The 20,798-nt window shown below is 40.3% G+C and overlaps 1 protein-coding gene across 2 annotated transcripts in view; it reads right to left on the reverse strand.

Annotated features, from left to right (window-relative positions):
• Positions 1–16,524: 16,524 nt before the first annotated feature.
• The window catches only part of mpz (myelin protein zero), a 32,514-nt gene continuing 28,240 nt past the window's right edge, over positions 16,525–20,798 (reverse strand). The window contains exon 6 of one of the 2 annotated variants that reach the window (XM_030160505.1): positions 16,525–19,785. In XM_030160505.1, coding sequence (XP_030016365.1) covers positions 19,774–19,785 — 12 coding nt within the window. In that variant the 3' untranslated portion in view covers positions 16,525–19,773. The other variant, XM_030160503.1, reaches the window with a different exon arrangement.

Here is a 20,798-nt window from a genome sequence, read left to right on the forward strand (position 1 = left end):
TCCTTTTTTTCTCGTATCACTCTATCTGATGTCTGGATGGCGCTGCATTTTTATGCCCAGCAACGGGTCAGAGAGAGAAAAGTACGAGAGGAAGAAACGAACATTCCGGAAGAACATCACTGGAGGAAGAACTTGAAGAAACCTGAATCTTTGACAAACCCCCACAGTATCTCTGAGTATGAATGTAAGAGTATAAGTGAGTAAGCAGAAACCTGTTTAATTGAATTCTGCATACTGACTATCCTACATTGTCACTGTTTGAGGTTTGCCAAAACTTATGTGCATATTTGCAAACAGAGTGTGGAAGTATATGTTGTTGTTTTTCCTTCTTTTTCTTTTTGTGTAGTAAGTAAAGAAGTAATAAGTGAAGTAAAGTGAGAATAAGAGAAATCTGACCCCAGGATATGTCTACCATTTCTTCTCTATCTACATGTTTTCTGTCTCGTGGTGCCAGTTCAGGGTCAGAGCGGCCTCTTGCCTTTGGGGGAAGAGTGCAAACGCGGTCACTGAACCCATACATCATGTGTTTTGGATACCTAAGCCAATGGTGAACTTGGCGAATTATGTTTGGACACTTTGGCCTATGGTTGTAATATCCATGTTCTTTCATAAGAACTTAAGGTGGCCACACACTGTGTGATTATTTCGATCATTGCACGCAGCTCCATCTCAAACTGTGCGAATCAATCGTAAAGTCAGGCTCACGATTCATGTTCTCACACCGTACGGACTGATGCACGTATGCAACCTGACTGCTCACACTGTAGGACCATACACCAGAGGATGCACGACACGTTCGAGAGTTGTATCCAAAAATACAACGTTAAAATACCAAGGAATCCAAAAGTGCATAGACGATTTTGCATTGGCATGAGTCACGAAATGGTAGTGCTAAACAAAAACCAACGAGCTGCTTTGGCAATATGTGCCATTATCTGAGAGGAATCAAAAAAGAAGAAAAGAGGACGACGTGTTTGGCGCAGGAATTAGTTGTCCAGATGTGGACAGTATGGGCTGTTAATTCTACAGCAAAGGGAACTAGAGGGAAGCTGCAAAAGCTGAACTGCACTAGGACAATAGCCAGCTACTGTAAGCTTAGAATTAGCTTACAGTAGCTGGCTATTATTGTATTCACGCGTGCACAGTGTGACAGTTTGAGGCCCATGGGCTCATGGCACTGCTTTGACAGTGCGATACCCTCACAAGGAGCGAGCAGGATTTCAGACAGCTCCATTTTCCTTGCAAACACACAATTGCTGGTCGTGAGGTGGTCGTGAGGTGTTAAGCGCTTCTCCCTACCCCTTGTACACTGCACAAAGCATGACACACGATTAGAGGCACATCTGGCCCGATCCCAGAAATAGTCGAACGAGTGAGAAATCGTCTCTAAAATCGCACAGTGTATGGACGCCTGTAGACTTCCTGGTGTTAGTCAGGCAGCTGCTGAATTTTGTTGTATGTACTTGACTCTTTGGCGCAAGTAAAGTCTTCTGATTCCAGAATCCAGTGACTCTGTCTGATTCTTAGATGGTATCTCAGAATTTTTCTATCAATCTGGTATGTTGTTATTTTATCTGGTTAGTTCCACTGGTGCAACATACATCTGCATAAACCGCTAATACTGGATCAGTTTAAGACTTTAAGAATTTATTGATTTAGTTTGAACTTCTGCACAAGCCCTTTCCCACTGTTCATCTGATATTTCAATTCACAGATCTTCTTTCCAGGCATTTAGTCTCTTTTGTGGATTTTCAGATGAAAAGAGTGTCAAAAAATTATAGAAGTCTGAAATACTACTTCTCAGACCGGCCTTTATCATAATCTTTTCCATATTTGAATGATTAGGTCGAGTGACAACTTTATTTTGGTTTGATTTGATAAAATTTTGGAGTTTCATATATTTAAAGAAATGTTTTCAATTAAGATTAAATCTAATCCTCAATTCTTCAAAAGACATTCTGTTACCTGAATTTGGAAGAGATAAATCTTGGATCTTTTGGATTTCTTTTAAAGTCTGTATTTTAAATGCACCATCTGCTCTTCCTGGTACAAAGTGGTGATTACCTCATATTGGTCTAAACTGTGACACTGAATGTGGTTCTTTCAATTATGCTTTAACTTCACACTATATCTTGATCATGTGTTTTAAGATTGGATTTTTACCTTGTTTCTGTAACTTTTTAGGTGAGTTTCAGCTGAGTTCTTACTATACCATACCATACCAACTTTATTTATAAAGCACTTTAAGAACTTGACAGCTGGCCAAAGTGCCGTACACCAAACATAAAACAAGGAATTAAATAAGGAAATAAAACTAGTGAAAACACAGGGTGTTAAGTGGGCTAAGAACAACACAATACAAACATAAAAACAAAGACAAGTTAAAATCTGTTAAAAACAGCATTAACAAAAAAAAAAAAAAGTTCTTCTGAGTTAATATTTCATATCTCTAATCTAGCTAAGAAACTCAAATTGAAGATTGGCTTTTAGTTTAGAAATAAATCCTGTTTCAAATTTTCCACAAAGAAAACACTTGTGGAAGCTACCTTTCTGCCTGTGACTGATAATGGTGATCTACTGTACAGACATGCAGCTACCTTCACTGTAAGGAGCCTCCATTCAGTATATCATGCTTCTTTATGTTTTATTTCTGATACAAAGTCTCTCACTCGCCACTGCATTCTCTATGACTTAGTGGGCTGAACATCATTAACCATCCGTAGACAAAAACACTGGTTTATGTTCATCTATAAGGCTCTGCTGGGTAAACTCCCAGAATACCTCAGTAATCTTCTTTCTGCTAGCTCTAGTAGTTTCCATTTATATTTCTCCAAGTGGTTGCTTTTGGCTGTTCCCTGAGTTCTGACAGACTTTGGAAAAACAGCATTTTCCTACCATGAACCATGGTCGTGGAATAATCTTCAAAAAACTGCAAAACTACATACATTCATTTCTGTAAATGATTTTAAAAGTATCATGGAGAATGCAGTGAAGGAGGAATGTCACTGTTTTTCTTGATGCCATTATGGTTGAATAGTTGTTATTCTTCATTGTGTATCATGTATGTGTTTTATGTTTTGGTTTTTTTTTACTTTGTATGGCTGCTACCTTGGCCAGGTCTCCCCTGCAAAAGAGATTCCTAATCTCAATGGGACTTCCTGGTTAAATAAAGGTAAAATAAATAAATAACATTTCTATACAGACTTTATGATATGCTTCAGTAATCCCAAACTGGGAGAGGTCAGGGTGATTTCAGGAAGGGGTGAGGACTGCAGCTCGAAAATGAAGCCAGTGTGGAAGTAACTTAACCCATGAAGACCCATAAAACAGACACTGGCAACCAAAACCATCTACTGATCTAAACTGTGTAATACCTGTTGATCCACTAATCCTGACAACACATGTAAATAATTGGTGCAAAATGCTGTTTGTCATCTTTTCATGGTCATCAGATATGACCCATTTGGACGTTCAGGGGACCGTCATCTTCTACAACACTGACTCACCAGTAAAACCCATGGAGTTGGATCAATGACAGTGGATGGACACACTTGTTTTATGTTCAGTTAATGATATATTTGACTGAAAAAGTCACTTTTCTTCAGTTTTCTCTCTCCCTCAACTTTAATCTGAGCTTTTATGAAAATCTACATGATCAGTAAATTAAATACAGGAAAATACCTGATTTTCACTGAAAAAATGCAAAATAATGGAGATATTACAATAAATGGTCATAAATCACTTAAGAAAAGGTAAATATTGAGGAAAATTTATTTGGGAACTGCCACAAAAGTAGCACTGGGTCTTTATGGGTTAAAGTTATCGCACCACTGACAACTACTGGTGTTTGGCCCCAACTGGCTCCCATAGACTTACACTGATTATCTCTGAAAATACTGTCAATGATTTGTTGACCAGGACTCATCTATGATTTTTGGACCCTCTAGTACACAGGTGTCAAACATGCGGCCCGCGGGCCAAAACCAGCCCGCCAAAGGGTCCATTCTGGCCCCTGGGATGAATTTGTGAAATGCAGAAATTACAGTGACAATATTAACAATCAAGGATGTTAGAATCATTTTAGGTCAATTCAATCTCAAGTGGGTCAGACCAGTAAAATACTATCATAATAACCTATAAATAATAATGAAAACTACAAATTTCTCTCTTTGTTGAGTAAAAAAAAAGGAATATTACACAAAAATGTTTACATTTACAGACAAGCCTTTTACAAAAAAATGTGAATTTCCTGAAATTTTTTAAGAGAAGTATGTGGAATTGTACCAATATTCTGCCTCTTACTAAATGTTTTGTGTATTGGTAGATCCATTGTAATCTGTAAGTTGTGATGCATATGTATAAATGATAAACTAAGGCATAAAATTGTTCAAATTGCACTTATTTTTCTCAAGAATTTTCAGGTTCATATTTGTTCATGTTATGTTCAAGTACGGTTCGTAGATGTAAACATTTTCATTACGGAATTTGACTTTTTTCACTCAAAAACAGAAAAAAACTTTGGAGTTGACATTATTTATCAGTTCTTATCCTATTATTTATATTATTTTACTGGTCCGGCCCACTTTATATCATATTAAGCTGTATGTGGCCCCTGAACTAAAATGAGTTTCACACCCCTGCTCTAGTAAGTGACCTGGTGGTCCATCTTTAGATGTTTTTCACTGTTGATCAGATCTCAGGTTAAATAAAAGCTTTGACATATTCATTGGTACAAATATATTAGTGTCAAACATAGCCATGGGAACCCATTTCAAATCGCGGGTGCTGTGAGGATCATACCAATGATGACGCAAAATCAATTCGTTTTTTCAGTTGATGAAAATACATTGCTTGACTATTAATGCGGTATTACTTGTGTAAAATAAATAAATAAATAATAAATAAAAAAAACCACAGGCTTCACAAAATGTAAGATAAATGAGTGACTGACTCATAGAAAATCCAGATTTACACAATACTGCAGCAAGTACGAACAACCAAAAACTGGCAGCTGTGGAGGCTACTGGCTGCAGAAAGCAAGATTTAAAAAACAGACTATTTTAAGAGCATGGACTACTGATAAATAATATTCAAGGAAAAGAACAGACATATGTTTCTTCAAACTGAGGTGATGATGAGCGGGTAGACCTATTTATGCCCAGTCTGAATGGGATTTCATATGGGACAGGAAATGAATTGTCCTTCTCATTAAAAGTCCTTTGTCAATTGATAATAGAAATACTAGGATTTTTTTTTTTTTTTTTTTGTGATGAAAACAGGAATCAAATTAGACACTGACAGTGGACCTGCAACAGGTGACAGGAGTGTGAGCGGTGCTGTCCATGGTTCTGACAGGGTCCTTTTCAGAAACATGGATAGCAACCTTATATTAAACAGTGGTGCTTTACCACAATTTACAATTTGTTTGTATGTTTTTTTTTTCATTAGGTCAGAAAGGAGGCTCTTCACATACTGCTTGCTTACTGTCATTTATTTTCAGAAACTTTTCAGAAGCATTTCCACCTTTACGTTTTTCACAAATCATACTCTGGGTTTACTGTTGTAGCAGTTGCACGGACCTTAAGCTGATGCTCCAAATGTGTTTTTACGTTCTGGGATAACACTGATGAACGTTTTCACCATCTCCCATATATCCAGCTGTTCCACAATGTCTGTGTGCACGTGCATGAATGTGAGGTGCGTCAGTCTCTTCTGGGTCATGCTGCTTCTCAACCAGGCTTAAGGCGTCTAAGTGCTTCTGTCTGAGGCGGCAACAGATATCGACTGGCACATGCATAGTTTTATTAGGTTCTCTGCTTCTTCAAAAAATTTTCTGGTTTGGGGATGAAGTTCTGAGAGAACTGCAGCAACCTCCTGCACTGTCTGAAAGGGAGCAGTCTCTTTGAAGGTGTTTCCCAGCATTTGGAGCTGAAGATGCAGGCGGCCCAGATCAAACTCCTTGGGGAGAGAGAGTGACTGTCCGTCCTTTTTGTTTGCAGCGTTGATGATGGTCATCTCCCTGAGTGCAGCTACTCCCATTCCATCCTGGTCGAGTCTCCTTCTGAGTTCGGCATAAATCAGACCTACTGCTTCATAAAACTCTGCTCTCCATCGGTCCTTGTATATGGTATGTGATGATGATTCAGGCTCTCTGGTCTGACAATAGCAGGCAGGAATTTTGCTTTGCCTCCATTCAGCTGTATGAGGCATTTGTAGACCATTCTGCAGGGCACTCTCTTTCACTGCACTGACCATAGATGCCACCTTATTATCAGCTCACAGTGCCCTCACTTGTTCAACCAGAACGAACACATTCCGTAGCACCAAGAGCACTACCCTTTTTGCTCTGCAGGGTTTTTGCGACAGCTTCACACGGTCCAAACAGCATCTCACAACAGCTCAGGCTGCAGAGAGTTCTTCTTTTGAGGGTCTTCTTATGAAGTCCAGCTACTTTGGCACTGGTGTGCCTTCTGACATTTCTGTCCTCCTTCAGACTCTCCAGTGTTGCCAGTAACACAGGGTAGGATGAGCAACAGCCCTGGATTGCTTTTGTTCATATACACCATCTCGTTGGACACAAGCCCAAAATGTTGACAACCAAAAAGTGATTCAAACAGCTGTTTGTGTTTAGCTGATTCATTCATGAGTACAGCTATACTCTACACAAAATTCTGTACTTCTGCATTCAGGCTCACCTCACATGCAACCTCTTGAAGAACAAGATCTAAGGAATGATTGCAACAATGCACATAGAGCGAGTGTGGGCTTACTTCTTTAAGTCGGGCGTGAACACCAGACAAACGGCCGGACATGTTGGCAGCACCATCAAAGCAATAACCCTGAAGTTGAATGATGGGAATGTTGAGCCTCAGTAGAATGTCCTTCAAACATGTGAACTGTGTCTCTGCAGAAGAGCCTGGGCAATTGTAGAATCCCAAAAAGTCACAATGTCTCTGCAGATCCTTGTCAACATACTCCACACAGCAAGAAAATTGCTCTGCAGCGCTGTCATCAGTTGTGCCATCAGCTGTCAGTCTGTAAAAGCCACAGCCTGATGAGCAGGATACTACTTTCCGTTGGACAAAGTGCACAAACTGGGCAATGATTTCATTTTGGATTGTGTTGCTCATCCAGTTATCTCGCCTCATTATCCATCTTCTTTCTTTTGGAGAATTATAAGTCCGCTCCAGCATCAGCTCATAGAGAACGCCATCACTCGTCATGTCCCCTCTAAATGGCAATCCCTTTCTTCCACAAATCAAAATAAATGAAATAAAATTTCCAGGACGTTTCTTGCTGTCTGTTGTTCTTTAGCTGCCATGTCTGAAAGAAGAGCACTTATAGGCATTTGCTTTAGAGTCTAAATAGCATCTCTGTGTGTTGGTGATTGTTCATGTAAATTGAATTCTGTGGAAGTTTTACACCAGTTGTTGAATACTCTCTCATCAAAAAACTTTTCCAGACCACAGTTGTCCTTCTCCTCATCATAGTGCAGCCATCTCCACTTTTCAAACCAACTGGGCTGAAAGGAATGCAAAAATCTTTCTTCACTAAACTTTTTTCATGGAAAAGCATGATCCCGCAGCTGAAAGGGATGTGTCAGGGTGACTCCCTGTTGTCTGTCAACTGTTGGTCCAGTGTCTGAAGAAGTGCTATGGCTTGCACTAGCAGCTTTGTTGTGTCCAGAAGTTCAATTGTTTAAAGTGTGCAGAGACTGGGCGGTACTCTGGGTGTCATCCACAGCAGAGGGTGTACTCGGGGTGCTGTCAACATTCTCACTTTCTGATGGTGTGGCATGTTTTTTTTTTTTTTTTTTTTTTTTTTTTTTTTGATGGAGTCTTGAAGAAGTCTGAAATTCATTTTTGCTTGGCCATTTTGTGTTCTGTGCTGATTGCCCACTTTCTACGTGTGATGTTATCATGCACATACCAACATACATAAATTAGGAAATCTTAAATCTGCCATGGAAATCCTAAATCCTAAATTAAATGAACATTAGAATACTTACCAACAAACAATAATAAGATCACAGCTCTTTATTGATGTATCAGTGACTTCATTTATTGAATTTATACATTTGGAATGTTTTGTCCTGTGATCCAGAGGGGGGTGCTGCAGCACCCTGTGCACCCCTACTTCCCATGACCTTGGTGTCATAGCAAATCCTACTTCTAATGCTCATGAAATAAGCCTGGTGTAAATTCTCTTTTGGTCAGTCACATTGTTCAAGTTAGCATAAGTCGCATCTCACGCTTTAACACGATTGCTAATTTTAATGAACACTAAAGGAATGTTATCAATATTATTAAAGGGAAGTGGGCTCTGTTTGCGTGTGTTTGTGTTTGTGTGCATGTCTTGGGTATCACATAAAATCTGGAAAGAGCTGACTGTTGCGGTTTGTCAGACATATGTATTTTTGGTCAAGGAAGAGACTAGGGAAAACAGCAAGTTGCTAGGACCCAAAATTTTGGATGATATTAGTCATTTTGGAATACAATAGCCTTACAATCATGTTGCTATGCTAATGACAGTTGACAGGAAGCGCAGTACCACGCTGCATGACGGGAAATTAAGTTAACAACAGGAACGACGCATTTACTAACTTCAGCCCCTAGATGTTGATGTTAATAATTTCATTGTCATTTGAATTTTAAAGAGTCAGCATTTATAAAATATAGACTAACATGTTTTCCCAAAAGTCAGCTCCACAGCATAAAAACTACCACATCTAGAACCCATGGTTCCCCACACGCTATTAAGGAATATAACAGTTATGTCAGTTTAAGCGGCTTAACCTGCATGGTTTAGGCCCTAAACTTTAGGGTTTATGAGAGTTAACATAAGGAGAACCATCTTTTGTACTTACCTTGGAGAAGGAGAAGGAGAAAAAAAATGTGTTTATCCAAGTTTGCACAGGTTTATTTGATGACTATACACTTAGGAACACTAGACTGACATGTCACATAGCTCATTAGTGGTTAGCCATCTGCTAACTGTTGCACGGTTTTTTCTGCAGGTTTAACCAGGGCTTCAGAATGTAAGTTCAAGTATTTAAGTACTACAGGTTTTATCTTATTTTATGTTATCAGCAAAATATAAATGTAAAAGGCTACATGTTTTTTCAAATGAAACGATGCCTATCTCTGTTTAAGTAGCTTTAATGACAGCAGGACTGGAGTAAAGAAAAGTAAAATGAATGAAACTGAACAAAAATACAAGCACCCCAGAGGGGAAAAAAAACAACAAAAAAGCAATCTCCATTTCCAGATGTAATGGAAAAAAGCTAAACTGACTTTGACTTGACATATATAATTTTTAAGAGATAACAGAACATGCAGTAAGAAGTTGAGAGGTAAAAGGGAGAAATGGCAGCATTTTGAAGGTGGTGCTTCTACGTTCAACATAAAACCCCAACATGTAGGACTTCAGCTCCTTCTTTCCATCAGTAATTGTATCTATTGTATCTATAGACACATGTGGCCTTTCAGTCTGGACTCACTGACATGAGAAACAATAGACTGCACTAATATGGTGTCTCTCCCTCAAACAAAAACGGATATTAGACTAAAATAAACCATGCTTGATGTGTTCTTATTTAGAGTAAGAAGGCAAAAAAAAACCTGAGAACAATCTATACAAGTGTCAGACTAAGACTGGAAGCATGTCGAAACAGCTTTCCTGACTCCATGCGAAATCCAATAATCCATCTACTGAAACAACTCTGAAGCTCACTAAGACGTTGTATCTTATTTGTCTAAATCATGCAAAACTGTGTGAAATACTTTCACACTATCCTGTGAACAGGTTCTTGTGGTCAATGTGAGGTTGCAAGGCCACCATCAAAGACTCCCAGCACAGACATGCCGTTCAGATACTGTTCATCAGCTGAACTGTAGACCGTTATCCGTGGCCTACCACTCATTATCGTTAGACTAGCGCTTATTTGCAGATTAAACAGACGTGTTAATGAGCTTCAGAGGTGTATCTCAGCATTAACCTTTGACAGATGGAGGGGAACCGTTTCCACAGCTGTGGTCTGTATGGAAGACTACACTAACAATAGCTACTGTTTATTAGTCATACTGTAGACTTAGCTTCCATTCCAGTGCTGTTCTTGTTTCCATTTGTGCACCTGTCATGTTGGCCTTCATGCAAATTTTACTGAGAAGTGGAAGATACAAACGTATGGGAATGTTTTTTTTTCTTGTTTTTTTTTCTCCTCCACTCAGCTGCTGGGGATTAAACGCTAAAAAGAAAGCAGCCTTAAATTACAGACAAGAATCTCCTTATCTAAATCTGAAAAGGACATAAGGGAGGTTGTCAGACAGACAGGAAAAAGTGAATGTTTGGCAAGATGCTACTTTAAAGAAAAGAAATATATGTACTCTTATAGTGTATAATACACTGCTCAAAAAAAAAAGTCGCACATGCAATATCTGACTGCACCACCTTTGGTTTTAATTACAGGAGACATTCACTGACACATCTTTTTTTGCCACATGAGGCTTCTGTAGTGTCACAATAAGGTTCATAATATTTTTTCCATCCATAGTTGCAGTAATTTTTGATGCATCAAAGCTGCATCAAGTTTTCATCACATCCCAAATTATAATCTGGACTTTATGGAGGCTAATCCATGTGTAAATCATGTTTCATTCTCCCTGAACCATTCTGTTACAAACCTGATGAGCCTGATCAATCCTGGCATTGTCCAATCTGTATGAGGTTAAAGACATGAGAGGACACTGACTGCATCAGTTAGAGCAGTGGTCCCCAGCCCCCAGTCCCCAGGCTGGTACTGGTCCATGGATCATTTGGTACTGGGCCGCAAAGAAAAAAAAAAATTGTGGTTAATATCAAAGCAATTTTTCCATTAGTCTTGCAGAGATTTTATTTTGAAATGCGACCGTTTCCGCCCTTGTCTTAACCGCTCTTGGCTCTGGTGCAATTTCGTGAATCAGTAGTAACTCAAGCTAAAGAAATGAGCCAAAAACAAAATTCACTGCAGAACTTTTTTGGGAAGAAACGAGGAAACGATGGTGCTGCAGGAGGGTCACAGACCGCCTGAAAACAGAAGCTGCATTTAGAAGGAAATATCAGGATTCCTGCCTCAGTTACAGGTTCGTCGCAACAGGTGACACACAAGCGCCTCCAAACTGCTCCGGCACATCAATCCATGTTTGAGACAACTTCAAACCGCTGTGCATTCTAGATTAAAGTCAAAGCAGAATATGCGGATATCACCACAAAAGCCCTGAAAGTCCTTCCTCCGTTTCCAACCTCATATGTTTGTGTGTCTGGGTTTTCTGCGATGAGTAAACTGGATCTACGGAACACACCTGGAGTGTGTGTCTCCCATCAGCCCCAGATGGGACCGTCTAGTTGCAGGGAAACAAGTCCAGGGTTCCACTGGTTCTGCATTAGGGTGAGTTGATATTCTACTGTAGAATCATTGTAATTACCTGATATACAGTGGAAGTGTTTCAGATCACATGCTCTGAACTGACAAAGGTTTTTGGTACTGGAACCCCCACACCTCTACCTGGTGCGTGGAAAATTTTCATGCATGAAACCGGTCCGTAGTACCAAAAAGGTTGGGGACCACTGAGTTAGAGTTCAATAAACAGCCTGGACAAAAAAAACAGTAACTGCCTGGATTTAACTAAGCAGATGGTTCGGATCCTTTCATGGGTCAGTACTGCAGTGGTTCAGAATGTTTCAGCTGGAACAGGTTATTGAACTCTAACTGATGCAGTCAGTGTCCTCTCATGTCTTTAACCTCATACAGATTGGACAATGCCAGGATTGATCAGGGTCATCAGGTTTGTGACAGAATGGTTCAGGGAGGATGAGACATCACTTACACATGGATTAGATCCATAAAGTTCAGACTGTAATCGGGGATGTGATGAAGACTTGATGCAGCGGTCCCACTCTCCATCATCAAAGATCTAAAATTACTGCAACTGTGGTTGGAAAAATTATTATGAACCTTATTGTGACACTACATAAGCATTATGTGGCAAAAAAGATGGGACAGTGAATGTCTCCTGCAACCAAAACCAAAGGTGGTTCAGTCAAATATTGCATGTGCCACATTTTTTTTGCCCAGGCAGTGTATATACTGCAGGCCAAAAACAAAGATTAATGTCTTTCAACTGCAACAAAAAGTTCTTTACATTAAAATAACGCAGTGTGGAGCTTCTCATTTGTTAAACCACCGTCAGTTTGATAGAGAGCATCAGCTTCAGTGGAAAAGTGTCATGTTCCACAGTGATGGGTGCATCAGGGTGAGAAGGGCGGCAGCAAAGTGAAGTGATTACCCATCATGCCTAGTGCCTACAGTACAACCCTTTGGGGGCAGTGTTATGATCTGGGGTTGGTTCAGATGGTCAGGTCTAGGTTCAGTAATGTTATGTGTCCGTAAAACCAGGTCAGCTGACCCTGAATAAACTGAATGACCAGGTCTGAACATTAGTGGATTTTTTTCTTCCCTGATGACACAGACACATTCCAAAGATACCAGGATTCACATGAAGGAGTAGTTGAGTAGCATGAGACATGATTTTCACAGACTGGCCATCACAGAGTCCAGACCTGAGCCCCACTGAGACTTTGGGATGTGCTGAAGAAGACTTTACCCAGGTGTGACCCTCCATCATCAATACAAGATCTTGGCTAAAAAATACTTCTCTAAATGGAAATAAAAGTGGCGTTTATTGTGACGTTGCATAAACAGTGTGTGGCTTGAATGATGCCACAGTGACAAACAACATATTGACTTTCTTTGGTTGGACAGTGTATATTCCTCTTATTATGTTGTATAGTTATTAACTGTCAGTTCTTCTTTCAGCTTTTTCTTGAGCATTTTCACTAAACTGAATAATTTTCTCTTATGACACAAAAATGTAAAACCAAACCTTAAATTATATGCAAATGACAGACATTTATAGTCATTACTGTCAAACTGTGCTCTTTATGTTGCATTAAAGTACAAAAACTATATAAACTTATGTTTTCAAAGACTTGTTGAACTTGTACTTATTTAATAATTCCAATTTACATTTTACCGTATCATCCTTTCAACACTGTTGAATACTTTTTGCAATTTAGGATCAGTGAGGATTATTACCTTATCTATTATCTTCCTGTAAGGCAATACTCAGCTGTTTTAAAGGCACTTTAACATCCCACTATTGTGCATGTTTTGTCAGTACCAAACAATATTTCACATTTCTGTGACCTCACAATTTCAAAATAACTCCTCATTAGCAATTAGGAAAAAACATTTGCATAAATCTCTAACATTATGTGACTGATGCAAAGTTATGACACCAACAACACACATGCATGCAACACTTACTGTGTTCAAAACCAGAATGAGTCTGAGACAAAATGTACTGAGGGCACTAATAATGGAAAACACCGGGGGGTTAAGGTTAAGAAACGAAGAGATCAAACTCTGATGCTTTTTTGACAACACTTTTACTGATGTTACTATGGTACACACAATTATCTGTCACTTTTTACCCATGTAGATCGTTCAGCAGCAGTTAGGAGTATAGGCATAGAGATTAGAGAGAAAAGACTCCTATTGTGATGCTTTTTAAGAACTGCTTTCAGTGCAGACTGGTGAAAAAAGCAGCTCTACCACACAACTGCAATGGAAAAACACTCCAGCTCTCACTTCTTGTCAATATAAGTTCTTTGCCTCAGTAACATGACCTTGATTTGGCTCCTTCAACTAAATGAGGCTGCCTGTGGAATGCCAATTTAACGTTGTAAATCAATATATTGTCACAGCAGAGGAAATGAATTTTAGTGACAAAATGTAACAGATTCCTACACTTAGAAATACACAGCCTAGCAAAAAAAAAAAAAAAAAGTCACAGACAACATTCTGTTAGACCAAGTTTTAATTATGGGATGCATTTGCAGTGGCATGTTTTATTCAACACAATCCTTATGCAACATCACAATTTCGGTCATTTATTTACACTGGCATTTATTTCCTTCTGTAGTTTCTTTAATTGTTTACTAAGGTCTTGTGTTGATTATGGAGAGTCAGACCACTGTCCAGAGTCTTCTCCATCACATCCCACAGATCAGGGGTGGACAATATGTAGATTGTGACTGCATTAAAAAAAAAAAAAAAAAAAACTAATCTATGGCCTAAATGACTTTTGTCCAGGTTCCAGCCAGGATTTGAACCCCAGTCTACTGCATCTAAGGCTACGTTCAGGCAGAAGGAGGCAGAATATTTTGGCGAAAACCAATTTTTTGTGTGCTTGTTCATATTACACATTAAATGAAACTTCTATTCATTCATTCATTTATTAGTTTTGAGCAGAAGAAAAAAGCAAAACATTTTCATGTGTACAAGGAGCTAATATCAGAGCAAATACATTAATAAATAAGGGTGATCAAGACAATATAGCAATTGCCATGTACACTAGTAATAACAAAATAAATTCAATATGTACTGCTCAAAAAGGAGTGGGAAGAAGAAAACTTATTAACCTTTACCTTTAACCTCCATCAGTTTTGAATATGAACTGAATGCAACCCTGAAGTGACCCACATGCGTGAAAGAGGTCCTGACGTAATACGTGACCACACAGACAAACACTGTGTTTTCGGAAGGAAATATGGAGGTGTCTCAGTATGTGTGTGGCACTGATCTGTATCACTTGACGTTTGTGGCATTTCAATGACCTAAGGGTCGGATAAATGCAACTTTGCTGTTCAGACGGAAGTGGTATTGCAAAATATCAGATAGGTATCAGGTTTAGGACCACATATGAAAGTGGCCTGGGTCAGATTTGAAAAAATCAGATTTGTGCTGTTCAAACTGTCTTTAACAGATCGGATACAGGTCACATATGGCCGAAAAAATCAGTTTTGGGCCACATTGTCTGCAGTCTGAATGTAGCCTAAGTCAGTAGTGTTACCTACTGAGCTATCCACTGACATATATATCAGAATATAGTGGAGAGAGAATACTTTTCCCTTGGTCACTTTAAAATTAACTCACAAGCCAAAAAAGTGTGGGCACCTCTGCCGTACATTCTCACTGGGGTTCAGGTCTGGAACACTCTTTCATATTTTGATCCTGAAGAATCCTGGCTTTGTCATCTTGGAATAAGAAGAAAAAAATTGAGACCTGGTCATTTAGTATATTCAGGTTCAGCTGAACTCATATTATGGACATATAACAGTACTGTAAATATAAACCAGACCAGCTGATGTAACCCCAGATCATAACACTGCCCCCACAGGCTTCATCTGCCTCTCTTCACTCTGGAACAGGGTCAGTCTGGACTCATCAGACCACATGACCTTCTTCCATTGAAACAGTCAGATCTTTATGCTCTCTATCAAACTGATGGTTGTCACCGCTTCAGTTAAAGGATTAAAGAACTCGTTGCCACTGAAACATATTAATCACTGCAGTAATTATTCAGTGGAAGGACGTGAACCGTTTGAGTTAATCCAGGTGAAGACTTTCTTTTGGATAGGCTGTGTGTATGAATGAAGTCAATGATTACCAGATTAAATGTTTTTATTCTTAATAATACTTTTGCTTCACTTTTAAAAATTAGAATTTAAAGAACTAATTTTGAGACACCAAAGCACATTTTATAACAGGACAAGGTTTTAACATTTACCAGATTTTAAATGAGAATGAGTGTAATTATTTCCTTTTTATCTGCTGTGACAGTGGAAACATCATGTCAACAGCCTTTAAACATATTTTCTCCAAATGTATTCCACCATGATTAGACACAGTAACTTTACAACCCTGAAGTGAAGGATTTCATTGTGTCCAGTGGCATTTAGAAGTTATGTCTAAACAGGCAGTGTGGCGGACAGCAGTTCTCAGACCGTTCAGGTGCTGCAGTCAAGCAGGTCAGTGGGTATCAACCAAAGACCCTGTCCACACTGTGTGTGTGTGTGTGTGTGTGTGTGTGTGTGTGTGTGTGTCTGTGTGTGTGTGTGCGTGCATGCGTGCATGTGTGTGTGTAACTGCCTGAATATGAAGCGGAGCTTTTGGCAATAGAGTGTGCATGCTCACTGAACCCTACCTGCAAATTTAGTTGAAAAAATGAAAATTACCGCTCATTTTACCACCCTGTGAATGTGAAAGGTTGTAAATGGATAGTGATCTCTTATTTTCAGTTCATCATTATTGCATTTAGGTAGATGGCTAACAGAATCAGTTTAGCTCTTAGCAGCCTCCACAGAGCAGACATTTCAAAGTTTAATTCCAGTTGCTTTGCTCTTTGAAATAATCAAATAGTGGTCATTGTTCTGTATTAAAAAATAAAAACTATTGTCAATGTGTATGCAAATATCTTCATTAGCTAATAGATCCTGTACTGTTTTAAAATAAGTCTCACTTTCAAGTATTCAACTGTTGCAATTGGTAAAATATTTAATCAAGTTTTTTTCCTTGATTAGTTGACAAAGGAACAAAACCTCAGCCTGGGAGTGGAAAGAAAGCAGACCAGAGATGTTTTCATCTACTGTGTGTTGTGTTGACAACAGCTGCGCTGGGGCTTTAATTTTTATTTCTCTTTACAACATATTACACAGAGTCATCAAAAGTTGTTGTTAGTGCTCTGGAATTATCACAAGCATTAACATAAATGTAAAAAAAAAAAAAATGTAAGAAGCTCCAGTCATTTTCAAATAAAGAGGTGTTAACAGTGCAACTATGACTAATACAGTTCATAATACATACAAATAAAACATCTTTTTAGGTTATTTTAGTGCTGTTTGTCTTATATCAGGTGTCTGTGTGGCTTTGCTGAAAAAAAGAAGAAAACATTCAAACTAATCCATGTGAACGGATAGTTAAACAGCTTCTAGTGAAACAGTTCTCCAGTTATAAAGTTGTGGATTTTAGCACCTCCATTCCAGTTATGAATTTTAAAGGAACATTCAAGTCGACACTATCCACCCTGCATATCAAGCGCGTAGATCGCAATCCATCTTTGGCTCAGGGTTGGGGAAGGCGCACCCTTAAAAGACAGCTGTGGGGAAGAGAAGGCTCTATCTGTAGTGATACATATGGATTTTTGGCTTGGCGTAACACACACCAGATAAGTCTCTTCCACCAAAGCTCTCTCCCACAGCAAACACCTTCCTCCCACCCCCTCATCATTTTTTTTCCTCTTCCCAGCCACCTCGCTCTGAATCTGAGGTTAACCAGACTCTTATCTGCTCTCATCTTCTCTTTTATCACCGCACAACAACCTCAATTCCCCTTCTTCTATAGAACAAAACACGTACCAAAGAGGCAGCCACACAGTACCATCCATAACACGCAAGGTCAGAAACACAATAGGATATTCCATTACATTTCTGTCCTGTATTGATAGACATGTTGCTACATGTGTCTTCTTGTGCACACGTAAAACAATGTCTTAGAAATATTATTGGCTTTACTTAGGGTGATGTACAGGTTGTTGCTTTATATCAAATCTCATTTTTAACACTCTTAAACAAGACACACATATACATAAAAACATATCTGCAATTGGAAACGAGCTAGCTAGATTATAAGTTTCTGTTTGGCATCTTCAGTAGAACAAAAAGGTGGATTTACAACCCAATCGCCAGGAAAAAAATGTTGGCATTGTGAACCATGGACACGAGTAATGTAACATTTGTGAACCAAAAATACTCCTTTTGACACAAGTGGTTGTGGTGGATGGACTGTGATTTTACATCTATGAAAACCACGGCACTAAAGGCCTGACTTTGCACCCCTAAAGCTTTGACAATAAAAGCGCTTTGATAAAAAGACTCAGGACTCAATATTTCCATATTCGATTCCTCATCGGACAGGGATTTTCTGTACTGAGTGTCTGTTCTGTGCAAATACTAATACTGATCACTAATGCTAACACAAGGTGTTGTGTGCATTTGGATGGGTATAATAGGAGAGACCAAGTTAACGTTAACATTTCTTTCATCTTTGCAGACTTTTTCAGGTATCAACAAGAAAAGCCATTTGGTTCAGGCTGGGAAAAGATACCGGCTTGGTGGAAATTTAGCTAAAAAGATCATGACTCATTTTTTAAATCGCACCTATATGAAATCTATACGGAATGAAGGCACTTTGGTGCAGGTTAAGAAAAGACTGGTTTGGTTTTTGACGTTACTAAATAAATCACTGACTTTTTATGAGCTCTTGTATCTTTTCCTAACCCTAACCAACCTGGGATCAGTCAAAACACTGTAAAGTAAATACACTAATGAATAAATGTTGATATGGAACACATTTTCGGTTCACATATAAATATATATGTTGTATATATATTTATATATTTCTGGCTTTGCGTATAGGTACAATGGCCAACATTTATTCTGGCGACAGGGCTGGGATATCTGCCCATGTATTTCCTTCCATTGCCGGTAAGAGGCGGAGGAGAGCATTTCAGCCTTCGAACCAGCAGAAATGTGGAAGTAAAAGGGGTTTGAAGGAGGGGGCATGCCTTTGAGGGAGGTGGCATTTGAAGGGCAACTGTCGATCATTGGGCAAGATGGAGGGAGGGGAAGGAGAATCTGTCGTAGAGTTTTGAAAAAGAAGGAGGAGAAGGATGTGAGGAAGGACAAGAAGAGAGGAGAGCATTGAGCTGTAGGGCTGACAGTCAGATAAGAAGAGGCTTAAAGAGTGGAGTGGATTGTGTAGAGGCCTTTTCTGTAGGGGAATAACGCAGAGCCGAGTCACCAGACGACAGGAAGAGGAAGAGATAAAGGAAGGGACAAAGAGAACGAAAAGAAACTGTTGTTTGGAAGAGGTGAGTCCTGAGATGGGAGAATAGATGTAGAGTGAATAATAAGAGAGCGCAGACAGCAGAGGACAGGAAAAGATGGAGAAGGAGATATCTTGTTACCAGCACGCGCTGAAATAATTAGCCCTGGGTTGGTGGGGAGAAAACGTGCGGGTGGATTAACCAGACCTAAAAAAAGCTGCACCTCCTCCTGGTAAGCCCCTTTGGTCAAGACTCCTGAGAGCGTCCGGCGGCCCTCGAGGGGGTGGGGGCCGTGTGACGTCATTCTCGGTTGTCAGTCGCCGGCCGTCGAGTTAGCAGCGGACACGACTCAGGCACAAACAGCAGGACAGCGGGCCACCCCTCCCTCCCCGGCTCGCCATCCCCCCACCCTCCTCCTGATGGCTGAAAAATGTGCAGCTGTTACAGTAAGCCCGTACACTCTTATAGCGCCAGAAATAGCCCCATTTAGCCAGGGCAGGGACACAGCGACAACCTCCATTAGCTCAAATGTGAGAGGATTGAATCACCCCGAGCTTGAGGGCTTGAACCTCTATCTAAGCTGGCTGAGGGCAGGAATCATATTTCTCTCCCACTATCATTCTCTTCTCCCTCTCTGCCTTGCTTTTTCTCTATCTGAAGTCCAGAGTGCACTCACAGCTCCACTCAGCGTGTGCAACTGAGTCGTAAACATTAAGGGAAGATTCAGGGAACTCTAAACACGAGGGGATGTCTTTCAGGTTCCTCTTAAGGAAGTAATGTGTGCAGTTAGGCCTTAAACACTTTTACAGTTTGCCCAATGAGTGAATACGGGGTCTCTGATGAGGCGTTGTAAAAATTATTTGACATTGTTGCCACTGATATAGCAAGACAATTCTTACAGCCAATGCTGCCTTGAAAGAGAAGAGATAATGGGAAATAATGGGGGCTGCATCAGGCTGGGCAGAAAAGGAGGGAGCAGACTAGAGGAGTGGAGGCAGTCATGGAGAAGTCAGACCTTTATCTACAGGAAAAAGAAAAGAAAAAAGAAGGGGAGGGAAGTGACAGAGGAAGAGAGACAGGATAGAGCAGTTAGCATATAAATCACTTCTGTAATTTGAATTAACAAGAAAAGTCAGGAAATTCACAGAGAAGGAGCAAGAAATGGGATAGAGGAGAGAGGAAAAAGAAAGTGAGGGGGGAAGTTAGAGTTTGACACGTTGCCTCCGAAAGAAAGCAAATTGGCTTGTCCCCACAGCTGGGAGATTCGTGATGCGTATCAGATGCACTTGGAGAAAGCGTGTTTTTTTTCTTTTTTTTCACCGGATAGGATCACAATGAAAGGAACCAGAAAGGCAAACCGGGGGAGCAGCTTTTTAGATTTTGTTATCAAACCCAGGCAGTCTTTGGGTCTTGCTTCAAATGGCATATCTTATGACCTGACAGAAGTCGTCGGGGTGCCGGCTGGTGGAAGAGATTATCACCACATCTTAGATCTCTGCCCCTGCGTCATCAGCCTGTGACGATGGCAGATATCATTGGACTCATTTCTCGGGGACTCAGGTTGGAGTTGCGGGGAAGTACAGTAAGCTAAACACCCCCCCACCCCCCACTTTTTCCTCCTCCTCCTCGCCCTCCCCTCCTCCACATCCCTACTTATTTAAACGTGAGCCGGTTGGCGAGACGAGAGAGCAAGCCACGGGGTTGGGGCCTGGCAGTGCCCTCCTGGCCAGGCTTCTCCTCCCCGTTTTTGCGGGTCAGCTCCAGTTCGATGGTCATCAGCACCCGACCCCCTTCTTCACTGCCTCCCTCCCCCACCCTTGTTTTAGTGAGCACGGTTTGCTGCTGCTGCTTCTCCTGCCTGGGCCAAGCCTTCGCCACCGCCACCGTATGGCGCACGGGCTGGAGCAGCCGGCCGGCGAGCCCGCCCCAGCCCCTCCCCGTATCCTATTTCTTTTCCTTGCGTGACTCCTGCTTCTTCTTTTCCGAGGTGGCCGCCTTCACCTTGGAGGGGTCGGCGGCGGGAGGTGCGGGGCC

This window comes from Sphaeramia orbicularis, chromosome 17, assembly GCF_902148855.1.
Source record: "Sphaeramia orbicularis chromosome 17, fSphaOr1.1, whole genome shotgun sequence".
Taxonomy (NCBI): domain Eukaryota; kingdom Metazoa; phylum Chordata; class Actinopteri; order Kurtiformes; family Apogonidae; genus Sphaeramia; species Sphaeramia orbicularis.